Below are 18,367 nucleotides of genomic sequence, written 5' to 3'. Positions count from 1 at the left end.
TTTTGCACCCCACTCACCGACTCTCTCTCCACTTTATCACATGGGTTTGTCCCTCTCTCTCCTCCATTTGATTTCAAAAATCACTTATTTTTATTTATTTTTTCCAAGTCACTTTTCCTCTTTTTTAAATACCCCACTTTATTTTTGAAACAATCGCACTGATGTTTTTCATATAATCCATCTATAAATATTTTTTATCTATTTTCTTTCTCCCTTGTTTTCTTTCATTTTATTTTTATTTTTTCAACAAAACACTCCACACAAAAAAAAAAAAAAAAAAAAAAAAAAAAAAAAAAACATTTTACAAACTTGTCATTTCTTCATGCCGGGGATCAACCCCGATCAGCATTTTACACCATAAAAAAAAAAATAAAAATAAAAAAAATAAAAATAAAAAAACACAAAACAAAACAAAACACAACCAATACAAATCGGAACAGTGGGATTTTTCTTCTCGCCTATTCCGCCGGTCTTTTCTTCTTGCCACCGTCTTGGGCGGCCCTTGCCGGTGTTGCCTCCGTGTTTCCCACTCCACTGGGCATGATCACTACTCCCTGCTCCTCCCCTGCAGCATATGGCGGACCTCCAAATCGGAACATCACGGTGGCCTTCCGCTTCAGCTCCTTGTTTTCCGCCTTCAGCACACTTATTTCTGCTCGCGCATCCTTATACATGCGCTGGAACAGAGCCAGTTGGCCGTTCAAATGCTGCACCTCATTTGTCCTACTCTGCAGCCGGTTCGACAAATTTGTAACCGCAGTCATGGTTTCCACACATGACTTCAGTGTATATTGATTGGCTTCAATATCTGTTTGCCCTGCCATTTTTTGCTCCACAGCACGCATCGGAAAGTTCAACGGAGCAAAACCAGCGGTGTTTGGTTGAGGTTCACTGGCCACCGCACCAGTTATCTCTCTTGTTGACTCGTTCAGGTCGGGAAAGAGAGTGAGCAGACTCCGGGAAGAAGAGGCCATTTTTCTGGGCAACAGAGTGTTACAGATTTTCTCTCTCCGAAGAGGCAGAGTTTTTCAGCGAAGGGTTGGTTTCAGAGGTTTCAGAATGGTATGCCTCAGCCTCAGCCTTCGTCTTGGTTAAATAGCCGAGGCAGCCACGCGTATCGCGCGCCACTTGCCGCCAAACGGGCGCGCAAGCCAAGGCGCCCACGTGCCTCGCCATCATGTCCGGCACACCTTTTGATGAATTGGGCACGCCTTTTGATGGCACGCCTTTTGAAAGATTGGGCACACCTTTTGAGGGTGCGACTTTTTAGGGGTCCGACAAGACTCTGTAAACTGTCCCGACATTTGATTCCGGTTAGCTCCTTTATGGGTCCGACAAGACTCTGTAAACTGTCCCGACATAGATTCCGGTTAGTTTCTACAAGGGTCCGACAAGACTCTGTAAACTGTCCCGACATAGATTCCGGTTAGTGTCTATAAGGGTCCGACAAGACTCTGTAAATTGTCCCGACATAGATTCCGGTTAGTTTCTACAAGGGTCCGACAAGACTCTGTAAACTGTCCCGACATTGATTCCGGTTAGCTCCTTTTAAGGGTCCGACAAGACTCTGTAAACTGTCCCGACATTGATTCCGGTTAGCTTCTACAAGGGTCCAGCAAGACTCCGTAAACTGTCACCACAACTGTCACAATAGTGTCTGCTACAACGGTCCGACATGACCCCGTAAACTGTCTTCTACAACGGTCCGACATGACCCCATAAACTGTCCTCTACATGGTTATGACACCCCCATACAGTGTCTCCTATCCTTTTTTTATGTATTTTCTTGTTTTGTTCCTCTCTTCAAACTCAAGTTGGTTAGTTTCTATCCTCCTTGAGTTTGCGGGGGGCTGTTAGAATTTCCCATCTTTACCTTCACCTACTCCACTACACACTCCACTTCACCTACCTCCACTTCACCACACACTCCACTTCACCTAACCCACTATCACCTCCACTACACCTACTACCACATTTTCTTCTATATATAGATTGTATAGGAATTGTAATTAATCAATCTTGTAATACATCAATCACACTCCACTTCACCTAACCCACTATCACCTCCACTACACCTACTACCACATTTTCTTCTATATATAGATTGTATAGGAATTGTAATTAATCAATCTTGTAATACATCAATCAATAATACATACAATTTATTCTCTCTCTATTTCTCTTTATACATTAAATTTTACAACATCCAATCTTGCACTACAGACAAAAGAAGAAAAAATAAAATCAAGAACAAAAGCATCGAGTTAACTGATAGATAACAAACAAACAGACAACTGTGGTACATAAAAGACAGAGGGAATAGTGATAACAGATATGGCAGAAGGCAGGACAGATCCAACAGTTAAAACAAACATATCAGATCCATTGGCATTATTTACAGTAATAGGAAAGGAATAGGGAATACACTTGTGGAGTAAAAAGAGATAAGGAGTCATATGATGAGAGGCACCAGAGTCAAAAATCTAAACAAAATTAGAGATGCCTAAAGAAGACCCAAGCAAACCTGAAGTAAAAGAGTGAAGGCAGATGAAGATGGTTGGGAAGTGGAGGACAACATATGCTGAAACTGAGCAATCTGAGCACTCAAGGAAGCCAAGTCAAGATCATGAGCTGAAGTAGACGGAGTGTAAGCAGCTAGAGGCCGAAAAGTAAACTGCAAAGCAGACGAACGTCCCTTCGTGGGACAGTTGTACTTCCAATGACCCCTCTAATGAAAAAATACACTCATCTTATGCCAATGGCCCTTCTTGGGCATTGCAAGAGGCTGAAGCTGATAGGTATCTGACATCGTGATAAAACAAAAAAAAACAGAACTAATGGCTTGAAGTATAATAACTCAAAATATTGGGTACCAAGTGACCCGATGATCACAAACAAATGGGCTAAAATGTAGATAAAAGTTTTTACCAAGTCAACAATAGTGAACAACAAATCAGCAACCAAATGTAACAAAAACCACGAACAAAAAAAAACTATCGCAAGTCACAAACAGACCACAAACAAATGCAAACAACCAGATGGGACGAATAGATGGGTCTCTTGAACAGATGATTAAGAAGACCATAAACAAATGCGATGAGACAACCAGATGGATCTTTTGAACCAGCCGAACCAGACGACCGAACCAAATGGGTCGAACAAACGAACTCAGATAAGCCAGATAAGTCAAACGCCTCAAAAGATCACGACGAGAGAGATACACCCAAAGACTAAGATGTGAACCAATGACTGATGTAGAGGAAATGGATCGCGAACCAGATGGGTCGTGATTGGGCTAAAGATGGATCGTGATAACGAAGCAAATTAATCGTGACAAAGGCTTATTGCAATGTTGGAGCACTCGTGACTTCAAAGAACCACAATAGAGAGGTTGAACAGAGAAGATGGGTAACTAGAGATTTTTACGAACGAGAGGCTTTCGAATACTCAGAGGTTAAAACCAAGAGTCTACAATCAACGATGCCAGGGTTTTCATGTTTCAGACTAGGGTTTTGCATATAACTCTGATACCATGTAAGATTTTTAAATAACTTGTATATTCAATTGTGTATCAATACAAAGAGTACATTTGATTTATATAGCAATTCTAGGCCTAAGAGTAAATAGAAAACAAGAATAATCCTAAGAATATAAAATATTCACACAATCTCTCAAATATACACTAATGTTCTCACAATAATATGCGAAACCATTATATAAAAGATCAACTTAATTAAAAGTTACCAAAATTAAAAACTACTACAATTAAAGACTAACAAAAAAAAAAAAAAATTAATTATAAATAAGAAAATAACAATAAAAAATTCTTAATATACATTCCTTATCGTTCCCCATCACTATTCCACCAAATTTTAACACGTGCTTTACATCTAGCCCACCTCAATCAAAGTTTAGAGTCAAATCTTTTTCAACCGATCTTTAGCAAAATTGAACCTTTTTTCTTTTCTCCAACCTTTGCAAGACCATGGCAATTTGTTGTTCAATGTTAAAAAATTGAACATTGTAGTGTGCAATCTATATTATTTTTATTAATATAATTTTTTGTCAAAACAATAGTATCAATATATAAAATTTCTCTTTCATTTATGATTTGAGAAATTTAAATTATTAGAAATATTTGAAATAGATTACAGATATTACTAAGTGTGCTTTCTTATATTATTTGAAAAAAGAAGTTTTTAAGCTTTATTTAGCTTTTTTTTAGTCAATTTTTTCATGTTCAATAATGTTTTTTCCATGTTTCTTCAATTTTTTATCTTTTAGAATTTTTTGGTCGAAAAGGACCTAATAAAATTAAAAAAATAAATAAAAAGTTCACCAAAGAAGAAAAAAGACAATTAAAAGTTTGCTTCCAAACAATAATAAATGTCTACCCTAACAAACTTTTCTAGAGCAGTCTTTGCTGCCAATATAAATTGGATAAGTTCGATGGTCATTGGGGCCTCCTAAAAGGATCGACTATATTCATCGAATTGTTCCCAAGGATCAAAACGGCCAGGTATTAATGGAATTCCTTGTCAGCTTATAAAGAGAATCAGAAATTGAACTTCTGAATTTTTTTTTAAGCACTAACAAATGCCAAAAACTCATCACTAAACATATTCTAACCATATGTATCACAATTTGAATGTTGGTAACAGTTTTTAATCAATGTTGTGGCATCTAAAAACATATTTTTGGAAAGTTATATTGCTTTTTAAGTTTCAACGCAAAAAATGTGGGAGAATTTCTTCTAGTAAGGGAATTTCATTATCTTGGATAATTAGAAATGCTACTAGAATATATAATTTATAAATTTATAATTCATAATAATAAATCAAACATACGCCAATATTTTTTTATACGGTAAATTACAAATACACCTCATGAGATTTGCTTAAAATACAAATTGCCCCCTATTATTCTTGGAATTACATCAGCCCCTTAAAATTTCTAATCACATAATAATTAACCGTTTTTGTTAATCAACCAACTCAATTAACAATTTTTAATGACATTAGCAATATAATCAGTTAACGCCTCTGGTAATTTCATTGTTGTATAGAAGCATAGCGAAAATTTTTATTTTTTTGGTCAAATCTTTTAAATAACAAATTCTGACAAGGTGTATTTGTAATTTCTAAAATCACAAGGGGCAATTTGTATTTTAAGCAAACCTCTTGGGGTGTATTTATAATTTACCCTTTTTATATGATCATACAAATAGTACAACAATACTAACGGCTAATATATGCTCTAATATAGCAACATACTGCCATACATCATTCTACTACATGGAAACGAGGCGCCCATTAAACATTCAATAACAATTCACAATTTATTGATGAAACATCAAGCTTGAATCTTTTCAAGCTTTAAATGAGTAGAACAATCCATTTAAAAACAAATGACGAGCAAGAGCACATAAAAAAAGGAAGCAAAAAGTGTGAAATGTGACCTAGATCATGTTTGTGGGTGCTAGATGCTAACAAAGAGATCATCAATTAAATGAATGATCGTAGCAGCTGTATCAATTAAAGTAATGGTTGCATTGCCAAATATGGCCCCATACAACATCGATATGAAAATTTGTGAGCCTAGTGTTACCAAAAAAATGCTAATACCCTAGCGAATTACATTATCGAAGTGATTACAAAAGCTTTATCCAATTTGTTTCCTAAAGGTCAAGCTAAAATTTAAGATGAGTTAAGTTTTGACTGGACAAAACATCAAGAATGTGTTATAAGTCAACACCCATAAAAATGTGTTACTATATGATTTTTTTTTTAATAAAAAATATATATATTTATTGGATACTTAGGTTCTGTTTGGTAATACTTACGTTTTCAGTTTTCTGTTTATATTTACAAAAATTTAAAAAACTCAAATAAAAACTTGTTTGGCAAAATTTTTGATTTATAAATCAGTGGTCTCAGTTTATAAATTTGGTCAAAAAATGAAAACACAGAAAATGTGTTTCCATTTAGAGTTTTCAGTTTTTTTTTTTTTTTTACCACCCAACACTAGCCACCACCCGCTACCATTTTCCGCCACCACCCACCCCCACCACCACCCACCCCCACCACCACCACCTGCCACCACCACTCACCACCCACCTGCCACCACCAGCCACCAGCCACCCACCACCCACCTGCCACCCACTCGCCACCACCACCCACCCCTTGCCGTCGCTACCACCACCACCACCACCACTGCCACCTGCCACCTACTTGCCGCTACCACTCACCATCCACCTGCCATCACCATCCACCACCTGCCACCCACCACCACCATCACCCGCCACCCACCTGCCACCACCACCCCACCACCTGCCACCACCACCACCACCACCTACTCGCTACCACCTACCACCCGCTATCGTCACCTACCCACCCACCCACCATCACCACCACCACCACCATCCACCACCCGCTATCGTCACTCACCCACCCACCATCACCACCACCACCCACCACCACTCACTCGCTACCACCCACCACCTGCCGCCGTCACCCACCCACCCGCCACCGTCACCTATCACCCACCCGCCACCCACCTGTCACCACCACCCGCCACCACCACCACCACCACCCACTCGTTACCACCGACCACCCGCCACCGTCACCCACCCACCCACCACCACCATCTGTCACCACCCACCACCACCCGCCATCCGCTATCTGCCACTCACTTGCCACCATCACCACCCACCACCTGCCACCAACACCACCACTACCCACTCGCTACCACCCATTACCCGCCACCGTCACCCACCCACCCACCACCACCCACTCACCCGCCACCAGCTACCTACCACCCACCGTCACCACTGTCCACCACCATCTTCCGCCGCCACTTGCTACCATTGCTATTTCTCACTTTTTTTTATATTTTTAAATTTTTTTAAATATTTTATCAATTACCAAATGCGTTTGTAGTTTATATTTTTCTAAAAATAAACAAAAAATAAACAAAAACCAGTTTATAAAATTTTTGTAAATATAAACTGAAAACGTAAACGTTACCAAACACACCGTTAATTATTAAAAGAAAATTATTCTAGAATTACCTTAAATTTTTATAGTGTAATCTATACAAGTCTACCCACATTTTAGAGCATGTGGTGTACTATGTTCTTGTTCCCGTTCTACATGCTGGAACAATCCACGTTCCAAGCCGTTACATATATATATATACTCCCTCCGTCCGAAAATATTAATCCCTTTTGGAGAATCCAACTTTTTTTTGGTAGTACAAATATTACCTTTCCAAAACTACCCTTTGGTAGTACAATTATTACACTTCAAAAATAACGTTAATGAATTTAAAAGAAGGGCAAAATAGGAAATTCGTGTTATTTTAGTCCTTGATTTTTGAAAAGGGACTAATGTTTTGGAACAATTTTTGGCTCCGATATAAGCATGTGTATCCAAATTAAAGCATACAAATACCGTTACAATACTGTTATGGACTGGCAATATTTTAAACCATGGTAATACCTACGAACAGCATATTTTACAAACTTTAAATATCTTATAGTTTAAGTTAACAAGAAGTAATATCTACTATAAATAAATATTTTTTTAAAAAAAATTACAATTTCTACATAATTACAATAAGAAAGGCAAAATCAATTTTACCCCAGTATGGCCCCTGAGCACTTCACCCCTAACAAATAAAAAAAAAGCCAAAACGCCCTCTAGTGGTTTTGAATTAAAGGGCAACGCTAACGCTGCTAATGAAGAAAGTAAAATAACCTTAATACCCCTCTAGCTTCTATTTTTCCATCTCTTATCTTCCTTCTCTCTCTTCTCTATTATAGGCATTTCCTTAAAAGGCATCTTTATACAATCTTACGTTTGTACATACCATACTTTCATCACTTGCCACCTCACAACCACACAAAAAAAAATGGTTTGAATTATCTTTTGCAACAAAGAATAACAAGTAAAAATAATATTATTATAATCAAATTGGTGACAGGTTAAAATCAGATTGTTTACCATTATTATTATTCGATTATCAACACAGTTGAATTAACATGCAATATAACGTTATCAAGCTGGTAAACCAGTGGGTCTAGATAGGTAAGGGATTAACACTAAATTAGAAATATGGAGAGAAGACTTGCCAGGCAGCTAAGAAATAAAACTGAATATATGGAATAATTTTAGTGGATAGTAGAAGTAGAAATAACAGAGAAGCGAAGATTGGCCCAGCCTAAAACCACCTTAACAAGGTTGTCTCATTCTATAAACAACTCTACTTTGTTGTTTCTTAATGGCCAAAGCCCTATAGGATGGAAAGCTTCAAGCCACTTACGTGCCATGAAACCATTTTCTCTACGCTCTCGTTGAGATATCAACTCTTACAACAAGTTGATAAAATGCTTCTATATACTCCCCAGCACCCCCCAATTGCTTGAAGTTACGCAAGATATTGTACAAAGTTGCATCTAGTTACAAGACAAAAATCGCTCTTTGAGTTCATTATCTCCCAATCTCATATCTTTCCCTTGCCTGATCATTGTCTACTAATTTGCATTTGCTCCCACCAAGCGGAAGCTCTCCCCTTGAGGCTTATTGATACCAATTTCACCTTCTTCTCTTCCAAGACATCACAATATTTAAACACTCATTTAATAGTGTTTATCCAATCCACAAACTCATCTTGATTGAGACTTCCATGGAAGCTAAACCCTGATGGTGTTCTCCTATTTGTACTCAAAACGTCCTGGATCGGCTCAGCGCCCTTGCAAAGCACCAAAATGATTCTCAAAATGAGGTTAAGTTTCCTCGGAAGCATCACTACCATCGGTAGGAGCTTGCAAAGCACGGAATCGGTTAATACGGCAATTTGCTTTCTCAACTCATCAATCTCATCTCTTTGATGTGGATTCACATTGTTTCGTCCAAATGGAAGCTTCACCTCAAGTTCTTCTCCCAAATTAGCAGCAAAAGTCCTGCCTCGGCCACCTTTTCAACCTCTACCTAGTTAAGCATACTTAGAAAATATGAGGAAGAAGAACTCCGAAAATATGAGGAAGAAGGAATATATTTCTGTTATATTCAAAACTTCTTATCTTACAAGACCAAATGACACTCCTTATATAGGAGATATTACAAACATCATTATAACCCATTATATGCCACTTACATATTATATATTACCACTATCTACCACTATCATATTATATACATGCCACTATCTACCACCAACACCACTATCATATTCTATACATGCCACTATCCTTCACCAACACCACTATCATATTATATACATGCCACTATCTACCACCAACACCACTATCATATTCTATACATGCCACTATCCTTCACCAACACCACTATCATATTATATACATTATCACAAATTTCCAGCACTCCCCCTCAAGCTGGTTTGAAGATATCTTCCATAGCCAGCTTGCTAGTCAGCTTATCAAATTGCTTCTTGTGTAGTCCCTTTATTAGCACATCAGCTAATTGTTCACCTGTTGGAAGGTAGGTCATACAGATTATGCCAGCATTGATTTTCTCCTTGATGAAATGTTTATCCACTTCTATATGTTTTGTGCGATCATGTAGAACTGGATTATGAGCTATAGATATAGCTGCTTTGTTGTCACAATAGACCTTCATAGGTGTCGGGTGAGAAAGCTTTAATTCTTCAAGAATTCTTTTAATCCACATTACTTCACAGATTCCATGGGCAACAGCTCTGAACTCTGCTTCTGCACTACTTCTAGCTACCACATTCTGTTTTTTACTCCGCCATGTAACTAGGTTCCCACCTACAAAGGAGCAGTATCCGGATGTTGATCTCCTGTCTGTAACACTTCCTGCCCAGTCTGCATCTGTGTATACTTCAATTTGAAGATGCCCATGTTTCTTGAACAGTAAGCCTCTCCCTGGAGTTCCTTTCAAATATCTTAAGATCTTATAAACGGCCTCAAAGTGCTCTGCCCCTGGTGAGTGCATGAACTGACTTACCATGCTGACTGCAAAGGCAATATCAGGCCGCGTATGAGACAAGTAAATCAATTTCCCTACAAGTCGCTGATATTGTTCCCTCTCTTTGACTTCTTCAGCCTTAGCAGCTTGTAACTTCAAGTTAGGCTCGATCGGAGTCTCCACCATCTTACAACCAAGCATACCTGTTTCTCCAAGGAGATCAAGAACATATTTTCTCTGATTAACGAATATACCTTCCTTGGATCTTGCAAATTCCATTCGTATGTGTTGAAGATGTCAAGATCCTGCCACAACCTTTTCAACGAATTGAAATATTTGGTGACGGAATCATCTCCTTGACGAATCTCTCCCAACTTCAAAGTTAATTCGAAAACTTGAGATTGATTTCCTAGGTCAGAATACATCTGACTAACATTATCCCACAATTCTTGTGCAGTAGTATAGCACATGTAATTAGAGCTTATATCCTCCTCCATGGAATTGACCAACCATGTCATAACCATGGAGTTTTCAGCGTCCCAACTGTCGAACAGCGGATCATTAACAGCAGGAGCCTTCTTGTCACCAGTGATGTAACCGATCTTTCCTTGCCCACGGATATACATCCGGACAGATTGTGACCAGCGGAGAAAATTATCACCATTTAGGCGAATGGTGGTGATTTGGACAGAGTGAGAGTTGGACGTTTTCACCGGAATGGCAGCGGCAGGGGTTGAAGTGGTTTCAGACGTGACTTCCGACATGGCTATGACGGTTTTAGGGCTGCTGTGTTTTTTGTGGCTCTGATACCAACTTAGAAAATATGAGGAAGAAGAACTCCGAAAATATGAGGAAGAAGGAATATATTTCTGTTATATTCAAAACTTCTTATCTTACAAGACCAAATGACACTCCTTATATAGGAGATATTACAAACATCATTATAACCCATTATATGCCACTTACATATTATATATTACCACTATCTACCACTATCATATTATATACATGCCACTATCTACCACCAACACCACTATCATATTCTATACATGCCACTATCCTTCACCAACACCACTATCATATTATATACATGCCACTATCTACCACCAACACCACTATCATATTCTATACATGCCACTATCCTTCACCAACACCACTATCATATTATATACATTATCACAAATTTCCAGCAAGCATTAATGTTGCAACACCCTCAGAATCAATCACAACAGAATTCTGACTATCTCAATGAACCAAGCCACACAGAGACAGTAAATTGAACCAAAAGCAAACTGGCTCCAATCAATCAACTAGAATCCAGCATGCCAAATAAGGTCCAAATGTTGAAAGCAAAACAGAATCAAAATCAACGACAGGCTCGAACTCAAAGAAGCTTGATTAGGGCTTGGTCAAAATTCGCAACTTCGAATCACTCCTCAATCAAGTAGTTTGATTGAAGTTCTTGCAGGTCCGAAATCTACCAGAATCAAAGCTGGAGACAGCTTTAGTCGAAGTTGAAAGAATAGAGATGAATATGCAATTGAAATCGAAACTTCAATTACCGTTCAACGAATTGAATGCAATCAAAGTCGGAGATTGATTAAAGATCTAGAATCGATGTCCGATTGAGGTCAACCCTCAGGCAGAGTCAAGATCAAAATCGAAAGTCATGTCGAGCAGGCATCAAAGACAGATAGACATATCGATCTTCTCGTAGTCAACGTCGAAGCTCAATCAAAGGTATAGCTACCTGGAATCAAATACGCGATCCACTTGCAAAGGTTCGCAAACTGCAAGCTATGGTTACGAGCAAGATCTGAGCCTAAAGCTCTGATATACCAAACAGAGTTTGCAAATCAGAAAGAGCTGAATTTCTAACGAGAGAATATTCCTAAATTGGGACACAAGCAAAGTTCTGAAACTTACAATTCTCAAATGTCAAAAGTTATTATGTCAACACCTAACCACCTATTTATAGACAAAGACTAGCCTCAAATCATACTAACAACAAAAACTACTCACATCAGAAAACCTTAGAATACCTGACATCCTGTTATATTTCTATTGAAAATGATTTTCATTCATTTTAACTTGTTTTTCTCTTGTTCATTGGTTTATTTCTACCTAAAGAGATCACCATTGTATTATTCCCCTATTCTTCATGTATGGTTTTTTTCACATTTTTTAAAAAAGAACCACAAAAAAGGGCAAAAAGGTCCATGCAACTTTCATAATGCAAGTAAAAATAAATTAAAGTAATGACTTGAAAAGTGACAAGCTAATAAACCTCAATTTGATATTTCTTCTACCTCACCTTCTTAAAGCATTGCTGCAGAAAATCAGTGATGTCAGGAGATAAACCATCTGGTATTGGAGGTTGCTCATCCTGAAAGAACAAGAAGAAAATTCAAGTTTCTGTTTGCTATTTCAGAGATTATGTAATTAATCCAGAATCTTAAATCTTCTCCAGTTGAATTCCGAAGGAAGAAAGTAATACATCTGGATGACACCCATCCATCAGGAAAAACAGAACATCAGAAGGGGAAAAAAAAAAAGACATAAAGATCATCAAATAACATCACATAACACAGCATTACTTCCTCATCATGATATGACATAGCAAGCAACTGCTGAAAAACAATAAAATAAAAATAAAAAATAATTTTAACAAAACCTGCACAATCCTGAAGAGAGCAGGCATGGGTTGGAGATCATAGTATGGAGGCACACATGTAAGAAGCTCAATCACAGTGCAGCCAACACTCCATATGTCAGATGCAGCACAGACCCCAGACATCTCAATGACCTGAAGCATTGTCAATTTCAGTGATAAGGATTGATGCACCTTCATGATCACATCACAAATCTGAGCCATTTATCTTTCCGATTCACAATATTAGATGAACATGAATAATGTGGACTTTAAAGCATACTAAAAGCATATATCCTATTGATTGCTGAAATGGACACCATGATTTGCATAATGATGTCCCTAAAACATTTGAATGTGGTTTCTTAAGTTCATTGTGCAAACTACTATGAAACTGACAAAAGCAAAACTATAATAACTGCAACCAACATTGAAACATAAGATGCAAATCACTAAATTAAGAAAAAGAGTATACAAAATATATGACAAAATCAACACTGACCACACATATTCTTGATTGCACACACAAAGGGGACCACAGATATTAAGTTAGTTTAAATCGAAGTACATAAAAGACTTAAGCTAAATAATTTCAAGTAATCATAGAATCAAATTGGTCCAACAAGTCCAAGAATAACTAGGGGGGGAAAGTGCACACAAAGGACTCCCAAATTATTTCTTTAAAAAAATAAAATTAAAAATGAATTCCACAATATCAGAACAAGTAATATCAAACTATTGTATAAACAATAACAAGAGAAAAACATGCAAACAAGAACGCAGAGACTCCACATAGCGAAATATTTTGGAAAGAAAGAATTTCGAACCAATCAAACTATGTTGTTCATTTAACCAAAACCAATGAAAAAGAAAAAATGTCCCTTTAAATCCATACTAATCTCATTATTTCTTAAGTAAAATTTCACGGGATAATGCAAGAAAAGATGATCAATGCTTTCTTCATCCCCCCTACACAAAATGCACCATTATGGGAGCAAAGAGTAATTGGGTCTCCTTAGAAACAATCCATTTGCTTTAAATCTTATTAAGAGCCAAAAACCATGGAAGCACTCTTACATTAAAATGGCACAAGCATTCCAAATCACAAGGATCAAAAGGAGGAATGAGTAGACCACACACCCTTCTATCCATAGAATCATGTCTCAAAGAAAAATATGAATAATAGTGAACAAGAATACCAAATCACTAGCCTAGACTCACACTCAAGTTTAGACACAGGACTCCCTGGCATTTAGATTTCTAAAACAAATTGAAAATCCAAGAAATGGGATCCTTAAGAAAACAAGCAATAGACACATTATGCGAACGAGGTAGACGATACAAACATCAAAACAAATCTTAGTTGCACGAAACGAGAGCGGGAGCGGGAGCGGGAGCGGGAGAGGGAGAGCGTGGCCACTTAGAAGAATCGTAGGTTAGGAGCGCTTATGTATTATTTTATCGATAATATTTTTAAATTATCTATATGAACTTTTTTTTTTTAATTGACATGCATAAAACATATTTTTGGGGGCATTATTCAAATATATTAAAGTTTCATTGTTTTATTTATTTTTATATAATATGTTTGTTTTTTAATGGGCTTTGATTGTAATATAATTAGTATTTAGTATCCAATATTTTTTGAATCTGCAAGCTAAGACCAACTATAGGCCCAACGAAGCCCATTGAACTTTTTAAATGAAAGCCCATGACCATCTAGGTCAAAATAAAAAAAAAAATACTATGTTTAAAAAAATATATAAAAATAAAAAATAAAGAGGGAAGGATAAATCCAGCAAATAAAGTTGGCAGCTCTATCGTCTTCTCTCTCTTCAAAGACTGGTCTGATTCGAAGGTTCCTTCGACTTCTCCCTCGGTCTCGTTTGCTTCATCTATTTTCAAAAGGTATGCCATCTTTCTTCTTCTTCTACTCCATATCTGATATCAGATTCTTTTTTTTTTTCTTCTCTCAAACGGATCTTCATATCTACTTTTTTTTTTTTTTTTGCTTTTGGAGTTCACCACCGTTTCCATCTGGAAAGAAACGCATTTCTCTCCCAAAAGAGTCGTTTCTTACACGTTTCTTCCTAAGAAACGCAGCCTGGATGCACGATTCCTGCAACTAAGAAACAAATGAGAAAAATAATCATCCCCAATCCAAGTATCCTCCCAAAAATGAATGTTCCCCATTCCCAACCATAAAACAAATGAATTGTGAGAAATTATCAGTTCTCTGAGAAATGTACTTCCATGGATATCTAGAATTTCCCCAATAAGCCTCATTAGAATCTCAAACATTGGATTGAGTCTCCTACTTGCTTTTAATCACGGTATGCCATAAAGCATCTCTCTTTTTTTTTTGGGTGAATAATGAAGCATCTCTCTTGTTGGGGAATCTCCATAACCATTTGCCTAATGATGCTTTATTCTTAGCAATAATGATTCCAATGGTAAGACCCGCTTTACATTTTGGTGGGTCTAAATACTCCCACTTCCCTCATCACAACCCTCTCATACACCCACACACACAAAAAAAGAAAAAAACCCTAGGCAATTTTTCAATTTTGTCAACCACACTCATCAACATCTTAAATATAGGTAATAAACAAAAACATTAGTCAAAACTGATTAAGCCAAAGTGTGCCTGTGAGAATATAGTCATATCTATTCTATATATTAGTATATATTCTATATATATTTATAGTAGGCATATTTGATACCCCTTTGATTGTATAAGGATTCTATTTCATTTTTTTATCTTGGTCTTAGGGCTATATAAATAGTTGTGTACTATGTAAATATACAATTGAATATGCAGTTTCATTCAGAAAACTTACATGGTATCAGAACCAAGACCATAGGTCTGGCCTTGATTATTCGAAGTTCTTTCTCCTCGTTCGAACTTGTTCGAAGTTCTCTCGGTGGTTCTGCGAAGTCGCAACGGTTTCTTGTCTCTAGGTTAAAGTCGCGACTCTCTATTCTAGGCATGATCGCAATCGCAAGGGCCGTCATCTCTTTCTCTAGTTTAGAAACTCGATTCGGCACTCATCGTGGGTCATCATTTATGTTCAATTGAAGACTTTAGTCTCTGATTCTAGTTCGTTGGTATCGATCGAAGCTGCCATCTCTCTCCTGGGTCGTTGGTCTCAATTGAAGCTTCAGTCTCTCTCCCTGTTCTATCGCGATTCGCGACCCATCGCGACTTCTCTAATTCGTCTCTCTCTCTCTCTGTCTCAATTGCGGTCTCTCCTCCTTTCCTCCTTTGCTAATTCAATGTGTTGATGTGGTTATAAAACTTTTATTTACATTTTAGCCCCTCTGTTTGTGATTATCTGGTTACTTGGAACAAATCTTTTTTTTGTGTTATTATACTTCAATCCATTAGTTCTATTTTATTATAATGTCGAACACCAAAATCCAAGCCACTAAATGCAAATTCACTGGTACCAATTATGCTTATTAGGCCAGTGTTATGAAGAATTTTCTTCTTGGACAAGAAAAAATGGGACTATGTTTCTGGTTCTGTTCCTCGTCCATCGGACTCAAAAGTAAACGGATATCTGACTTCCTGTGACTCTTGGGATTGTGATAATGCCCAAATTCTGACCTAGTTTCATAACTCTGTGGATGACCGTATTAAAATGATGTTTTCCAAATATAGTACTGCCAAGGAGGTGTAGGATTATTTACAGAGTGGTTATCAACAGTCCAACTTTGCCAAGCAGTATGAGTTGGAAACAGCTATTCAGAGTGCTCGTCAGCGGGATCAATCTATTCAGGACTTCTATATTGAGATGACAGATCTCTGAAATCAGTTAGCTCTTATGGAACCACCTAGTCTCAAGATACTAGAAGCTTATATTGAGTTTCGGGAGCAGGGTCATTTAGTGCAGTTCTTAACGGTTCTCTCCCCTCAGCATGAGGCTATCCGAGGTGACGTCCTTCACCGGTCTCCTCTTCCCTCTGTGGATGCTATTGTTCATAAGCTCCTCTCCGAGGAAACCCGTCTTAAAACGGCTAGTCAGACTTTGCCTCCTTCTGTCTTCTTAGCTCCTGCTAAGCCTCCTTTATTATCGACCCCACCTCCTCATTAGCTTCAGGTCATTGCGAAACCCAAGAAAGGACTATTAGGTCCAAATGAGTATGCTTTCTACCATCAAAAAAATCATTGGAAGAACAACTGTCCCAAAAAGGAACGTCAGCCTGCTCCGTCTTCTCAAACACAGTTCCGTGGTCCTACTCCGAGTACTTTCCAACCTCCAGAGTTATTAGGTCCAAATGAGTATGCTTTGATCTTGGTGTCTCTCATCATATGACTCCTCACCTTTCCTTACTTCAAAATTGTATTCCCTCACCCATTCCTGTTACTATTACTACTGCTAATGGGTCCAGTATGTCTGTTCTATCTATTGGGTCTGACTTACCCTCTGCCATGTCTGCTGTTACTATTCCCTCTATTCTTTATGTCCCTCAGCTATCTGTTAGTTTATTATCTATCAGTCAACTTGATGCTTTAGGTTTTGATGTTATCTTTTCCTCTTCTGTCTGTTGTGTGCAGGATTGGGTGTCCAAGAAGCAGATTGGGACCGACCGTAGAGTTAGAGATCTCTATGCGATAAAAAGCTTACATCTCCCTTTATCCACCTCTCCAGTTGCACTTTCCTCGTTTCAATTAGATTCTCAATCGAATCAGTTTTATTTATGGCATTCTCGCCTAGGTCATTTGTCTATTGACTATTTATGGTCTTTAGTTCAGTCAGGGTTGTTGAGTAAAGTTTCTCCTAGTCAAATTGATGAATGTCGGGGGTGTAAACTTGTCAAAATGTCAGTTTTACCATTTAATAAAAGTATTTCTACTTTTGTTTCTGTTTCTGCATTTTCTCTTGTGCATACTGATGTCTAGGGACCCTCTCATGTTCTTACAAAAGGAGGTTCTGCATATTATGTATCTTTTGTTGATGATTTCACCTGTTATACTTGGGTTTATCTTATGACTCAAATCTAACTTCTACCAAATATACCGTAACTTTCAGTCTATGATCACTACACAATTTGGGTTTACTATTAAATTGTTACGATCTGACTTAAATGGGGAGTATTTTAAAACTAAATTATGGGAGTATCTAGCCAATTTGACTACCATTCACCAAACTTCTTGTACTGATACACCCGCCCAAAATGGTCGTGCTGAGCGTAAACATTGTCATCTCCTTGAGACAGCTAGATCTCTCCTTTCAGCTTATGTTTCGGCTCCCTTTTGAAGGAAAGTCGTTCTTACAGCTGCTTTTCTTCTCAACTATATGCCTACCCCCTACTCTCTGATCGTTCTCCTTATGAGACTCTATTTTCCCAACTCCCCAATTACTCTCTCATTCATGTTTTTGGGTCTGCATGTTTTATCCTTCTTCCCCGAAAAGATAGGACAAAACTTAGTGCCCAGTCTATCCTGTGTGTCTTTTTGGGTTACAGTGTTACTCAAAAGGCTATCGTTGTTACAATCCTATTTCCTGCAACCTTTATGTCTCCCAGCATGTTGCCTTCCTGGAACATCTAGCTTACTTTCAACTTCCTCCTTTCACTGCTCCGATTTCTAAAAAGGATTTGGTTTACATTGATCCATTTCCTTCTTAGGTCCTTCCTAATGAGTACATCTCTATTGTTCCCTATGAGCTTGTTCGTTCCTTCTTCTCCTCCTACTACCCTTTCTGCTGAGTCCTTCTCCACTGTCCCCCATGAGTCTGTTTCATCCTCTCCACCTCTTCCC

The 18,367-nt window shown here is 37.8% G+C and overlaps 1 protein-coding gene across 6 annotated transcripts in view; it reads right to left on the bottom strand.

The window, feature by feature from the left end:
• The window catches only part of LOC114307896 (MAP3K epsilon protein kinase 1), a 72,764-nt gene that overhangs the window by 44,679 nt on the left and 9,718 nt on the right, over positions 1-18,367 (bottom strand). For all 6 annotated transcript variants that reach the window (XM_028253340.2, XM_028253348.2, XM_028253359.2 and 3 more), the window contains 2 exons: positions 12,625-12,756; positions 12,265-12,336 (listed from right to left, as the gene is read on the bottom strand). In XM_028253340.2, coding sequence (XP_028109141.1) covers positions 12,265-12,336; positions 12,625-12,756 — 204 coding nt within the window. The remainder of the gene's footprint in view (positions 1-12,264; positions 12,337-12,624; positions 12,757-18,367) is intronic.

The sequence above is a fragment of the Camellia sinensis genome, chromosome 5, assembly GCF_055761805.1.
Source record: "Camellia sinensis isolate YWXY chromosome 5, ASM5576180v1, whole genome shotgun sequence".
NCBI classification, from domain to species: domain Eukaryota; kingdom Viridiplantae; phylum Streptophyta; class Magnoliopsida; order Ericales; family Theaceae; genus Camellia; species Camellia sinensis.
This window is presented reverse-complemented; position numbering and strand designations above follow the sequence as displayed.